At 27.7% G+C, this 5,755-nt stretch overlaps 1 protein-coding gene across 1 annotated transcript; it reads left to right on the top strand.

The window, feature by feature from the left end:
• Positions 1-443: 443 nt before the first annotated feature.
• Positions 444-3,001, top strand: LOC132917369 (protein N-terminal glutamine amidohydrolase). Its single transcript, XM_060978086.1, has 5 exons — positions 444-584; positions 1,290-1,443; positions 1,532-1,674; positions 1,734-1,855; positions 2,654-3,001. The coding sequence occupies exons 1-5, from the start codon at positions 514-516 to the stop codon at positions 2,749-2,751; spliced, it is 588 nt and encodes a 195-aa protein (XP_060834069.1). The 5' UTR covers positions 444-513; the 3' UTR covers positions 2,752-3,001.
• The last annotated feature ends 2,754 nt before the right edge of the window (positions 3,002-5,755 follow it).

Here is a 5,755-nt window from a genome sequence, read left to right on the forward strand (position 1 = left end):
GTTATCATACGCATATTATCAGTTGTTAAGCTAAACAACGTCAAACCCTCAAAGGACAGGACGTACTATCACTACGTTCTGTGTAGAACTATTAGAACCGTATGATCAGTGTTTAGAATTTTTTTGTTATTCACCAAGCTCAAATTAAATAATATTGTTTAACTTGTTATTAATAATTACATTTAAATCATTTAATAACCACCTAATAAAAAAAGGAAGCAATTATATATTTTCAAATTTCAACCACATGGCCTAAGTGATTACAACCGCGGTTCATCTGCACGAAACCATATACCATTTATGGAGGTATTGTATTGAGATTACCGAGTTCGATGACGATGACGACGCACAATTGAACAAAGCTGAGCATCAGCATCTGGTTATTATTGAGTATTGATGTAATGACGTTTGTATCCTTAGGGAATTAGAAAATATTATATTTAAGTCTCCGCTGCCTTCGATCCTACCTACTTGACGACCGTTTAGCGACAGCAGAATCCGAACGGCTGAGAGATGAGTTCGGAACAGTCGTCGAGTTTGGTAATCCCTCAGAGATCCGAATGCATGTACACAGCATGCTACTGGTATGTATCTCCATTCTCCGTATAATACATGACATGTGTATACTATGTTCGTAATGGCCGACGATAGACCACTACACCGTTTGCTAACGCAACATGAACTGATCCTTTGCATGTCTTAACAGTCCAAATCGATCGTGTCATAAAATTGTTTAGTTTGCTTTTAAATATTTTATTATTAAGAACACTTCTTGCCTACCATTTTTTTTCTCCGTCTTACAAATTTAATTTCAGTAGGTCACGTTTAGCTCGTTAATTTTATTGTTGGAGGGAATTCTATTATCAAACAAAGGTAACAACATGGTTTGTTGGAGGTGTTTGTTTTTTTTTTCATATTTAAATTTTAAGCGAATTATGAGCATTTTAAAATTTTAGTATATTATACATTTATATATAACCAACTATAAAATTAAAATATTGAAAAATATCACCTATTGCAAACCACAAACAATATTGGTACTTTTAACCTTTTTGGTTTGATAATAAATCAATTACTTTATTGTGCTTAAATATCAAAGCTAAAAGTTAACTGCCTTGTGCAAGTTGACTATCTTATGTATTTGTAAGAAAGTGACTACAAATCTGGATGAAAAATGTCCTCTTAAATATTTCTTTATTGTTTATATGATCACTGCAAATATAATTTGAACTGAATCAATCAGTGCTATTGTTTTTCATGACAAATCAAAGCCTATTTTTTTTTTGCAGCGAAGAAAATATTTGGCAATTAGCAAAACAGATACTAGAATTAAACAAAGACACACCAGACATGAAATGTTACGTTATTTTTATCTCCAACTATACTAAATGCGTACACTTGTGGAATCAAAACTGTAGCCATACTGAAGGACTTGTATTTTGGGTATAAAAATGATAAAATTATTATAATTTACTTTTACTAAATATAATTAATATCTGGTTTTTTTTTTAATTGAATAACGGATGAATAGGATTACCATGTGTTTTTGATTGTTCAGCATCTTGATAAAACTTTGGTTTTTGATATGGACACTAGATTGCCATTTCCTGTTCCTTTTGCACAATACGCTAAGGAAGCTATAAGAGAGGAATTTAAGGAATCTTATTCCAAGCGGTATATTTAATTTAATAAACATATTTAGACATAAATTAAAATTATTATTTTTTATTTAGTTATTTTAAAGTCGTTGATGGTGATGTATATGTGTCTCAATTTTCATCTGACAGAAACCACATGATAGAAGATGGTCGTTGGATGTCACCACCACCTCCATATCCTCCAATTTTAAACACAGGTATAAATATAATCTTATTTACCACAATTAATTATCATTGTTTGAATTGAAATTTAAAAACATAAGATAATTTATATACATAGGATGATCCATTTAATATAAGACTTATTCGATGTGTGTCATCCTGTTGTATATTATTAGCAGCTAAAATATAATTTTTTGTTTAGTAGCTTGTATGCAATTGGATACTGTGAAATAAATTGTATCTAATATGCAAATACTAACTTTGCAATGACTATTTTAAAATGGATATTTAAATTTTTAAATCTAGACCAAGTTTATAATAAGTTATACAGTTATAAATTATTCTTTAACACGTCTACTGATGTTCATGTTTGTATCGGTATATTTGTTTCTATGTAAAGTAAAGTAATAGATTTAAAAAAAAAAAAATAAATATTGACTTAAATGTTATACATTAACATGAATAATTTAATTGTAACATTCACCAAATTATAATGCAATGAATGACATGGTGAACCTATACATCAATAATAATTTAACATTTGATCTATTGCCAATAATTAATTTGTACTATTTAATATGTATATTCTAAATGAAGTAAAAATAATACATTTTTCTAAAAGTATCAAAACTATTATTTTATGTTTAATTATACCACATAAGCTTTTTTTATCGTGAAAACAAATAATTTTAGCTAGTCTTGTCTAATGTTAGTAAAAATAGAGTTCTTTTAAACCCTATTGGCTATTATACAAATTATTAAAACATAATTTACCTATATGATTTAAAATTTAATTTTAACATATTTATATTTTTGTGTCTTGTTCATTCCAGAAAAAGTTAACAATTTGGATAATTTTATATCGATGGATCCTTCAAACGAATTTGGACCAGTACTGAATCTCGAGGAATTTAAAGCTAGATTTTCATAATTATGCTTATTACATAATGTGCTGTTTAACTTTAATTGATGAATCTCATTTTATTCATATTAAGTATTATACCATAATTGGATTTTACTTTCAAGTTTAATTGAAAGTTTGCTTTATTCTACTATAATTATTAATTAAATTTTAAGTTATTAACAAAAAAATGATAGACAATTTCTAGGATAATTTTAAATTGAGATTTGTATTTGTCTAAATTGAAGTGTTTGAAATTAAAAAATACGTAATAATTAAATATATTGTGTTAATTTTATTATTATTATAATTACATCTGTAAGCTTATAAAATTAGTAATATAAATAAAACTGTGTTAATTATTATTTATTACATTATTTAATACTTAATAATTATGTGCCAATCAATTTGGAAGATCACAAGAACCATGTATCTCGGGAAGTTTGGATACTCTCAGCAAAACATACATAAAAATTCAACTTGTGGATGGTACACTCACCATTAATTCCCAATGCCACCACTTCATATTAAACATAATATTATTAATAAAATAAAACAGCTGCTTGCACATTCTTATATAATACATAGTTAAATTTTTACGAAAAAAAAAAAAATAAACAAAATGTATCTAAATGATTTTGATGTACATACTAAAAACTCAACCAATTTTGGTTTTATAAATTGTGTACAAAATGTATAACTAGATCTTCAAAATTTTTATATGCTATTCCAAAAAAGTATATTAGAGCTATTTTAACTATTTCAGTTATAAATGTAAACAATTAATAACAATAATGCATTGATTTCGCTGATAAAATGAACATACCCAAAGTAATGAATTTTATATTTTTCCTAAGGGTTAAAAAATATTAAGTATCCAACATAAATAAATAATGCCAAGCAAGTTTACAATGTTTACATCAGTAATAATTTTATCATAAACTATCTTTTACTAACCTTTTTCTCATATTCTCTATTATAGAAAAGTCTTCATACATTTTTATGACCAATAGGCAATATTTAGTCATTTAATTCTATTATTCCTCCCTGACTCAATTTTTTTTTGTTAGGTCAAGACTTACAGCTCCCAAAGTAGAATTTTTAAAACATAATTTAGTAATTCCTAAATGTAAATAATTAATTTAAAAAAAAATTATTATGTAAATTATTTGTTTGTATTTTGCTTGTACACTATTACATCATGGAGCATATTAGATACTATTGGAGCCTAAAGAAAATAATATTCATGATTAGGGACTAGGGTTGAAAGTTTATGTTTGTAAAATATACATTTATAATTTAAATATATTTTGAATCCATTGTTTATTAATTATTTACTTTCTCAGAAGTCAGAGTCCTGAAAGTAGTCAGAATTGCTTAAGAAAAAGTGGTCATATTATACAGTATCACTATACCTGATCCTAAGCGTACGTTTAAAACACGACTTGCCAGATCTAATATTCCAAGACCGTAGACGCATTTATACCTAAGGTCTAATTAAACTATACCTGCCAGCGTCAACTGAAATATAATAATATAATATAAAGAGTTAATTGAATACGGTGATCAATGGGCTTTTTCGACGGTAATGGTGAGAGCGGATAGATGTCACTGCAGGCATGAATTAAGATATCTTAATTCATGCTGCGGGTATAGTGTTTACTATAAACCTAAAAAGTAATAAGAAATATTTATACGTCGATGGACGATGGTGTTTACTTTTACATTTTTTTAATGTTTTGTCATTTTAATTTGTTTAATTTATAGAATATAGTATTATAATCGCAACGACGGATTTGAAATTACTTACTCGAAAATCGTTTAGGCATAGTCACATACGATGATCACGCGCGTGTATCTGTAAGTATGTGCCGACCAGACGACGACGTTATTATCATCGTTTCCCGGTAAAACTCTTTCTAAATAAACGAATCCGATGAGCGGCTACCGTCAATTTTTACGCGTATTGTGATCATCGCAGGATCGCAAATTATATAATATTATGTGGTACAGTCACGTATTGTCGATTGCGGTCCGGACGCATATTACCAATTTGCACAAGAAATAGAACCCATGGACCACGAATGAATCCGGCCCTATGATTGGTCTATACATTTGGAGAGAAAAATTTAAATTATGACAGACTTAATTACTTAATATGGTTTTAGGTATTCATATTTCATATTACTAATATGATAACAGTATAACACATACAGTTAGATATTTAATTACATATTATCTTAGTAATGTAAAAATTTAAGCAAATAATAATTCCATTAGCATAAAGCATAATATTATATAATAAAAATAAAAATTAGTACCAATGTAGGTACCATTATTATGATATTATACTTCATCAAGTATTTCGAGATTTATATGAAAAGTAATACCTACTATACCAAATGACTATAATAAATAATTATGATGTTAAATAAATAATATAGTGTTTGGCACTCGTTGGCTTGCAATAAACGAATTTTACTCGTCGTCTTGGTGATTTTCGAAATTGTCTGTAACGACGGTGACCGACGATATTCTAAATAAGTTAATTTGTAATCTAAATTCCAAGACGCCGTGTACACAGTGGCGTAATTTTAGTTTTTGAGAAAGGGGGGGGGGCAAAAATTTTGACCGGCCATAATAATAATAAAAAAAAAAACCACTCGTTAACACAATTACATTACTATTACATTTTTATCTCATTACAAATAGCCTTCTTACATAATTTTATACATATAACTGTGGTTATACTCTATGCATAAATAACACATTTTTTTTTAGAGATAACTATGACTAAATTATAATTATATAATATGTAGAGGAATACTCAATATTACCTATTATATGTAATATGTTTTTCAAGAGTTGCTTAGATGCTACTGATGCTAGGCAATAACAGGGTACCTATATTCTAGTTTTCATAGCTCCAAACAGATTGATTTAAATCTATTAGTGAAGCTGTTTCCTTCTCCACAGCTATAACTAATAAACTAATAAGGATATACTGCAGTCATACAGATACCCTATAATTATT

The sequence above is a fragment of the Rhopalosiphum padi genome, chromosome 1, assembly GCF_020882245.1.
Source record: "Rhopalosiphum padi isolate XX-2018 chromosome 1, ASM2088224v1, whole genome shotgun sequence".
In the NCBI taxonomy this organism is placed as follows: Eukaryota; Metazoa; Arthropoda; class Insecta; order Hemiptera; family Aphididae; genus Rhopalosiphum; species Rhopalosiphum padi.

Bases quoted from the DNA above. Each gene is read 5' to 3' on its own strand.
- LOC132917369 (XM_060978086.1), top strand. From the start codon at position 514: ATGAGTTCGGAACAGTCGTCGAGTTTGGTAATCCCTCAGAGATCCGAA. The intron at 585-1,289 runs GTATGTATCTCC...TTTTTTTTGCAG, and splicing joins ATGTACACAGCATGCTACTG to CGAAGAAAATATTTGGCAAT. The intron at 1,675-1,733 runs GTATATTTAATT...TTTTTTATTTAG, and splicing joins AAGGAATCTTATTCCAAGCG to TTATTTTAAAGTCGTTGATG.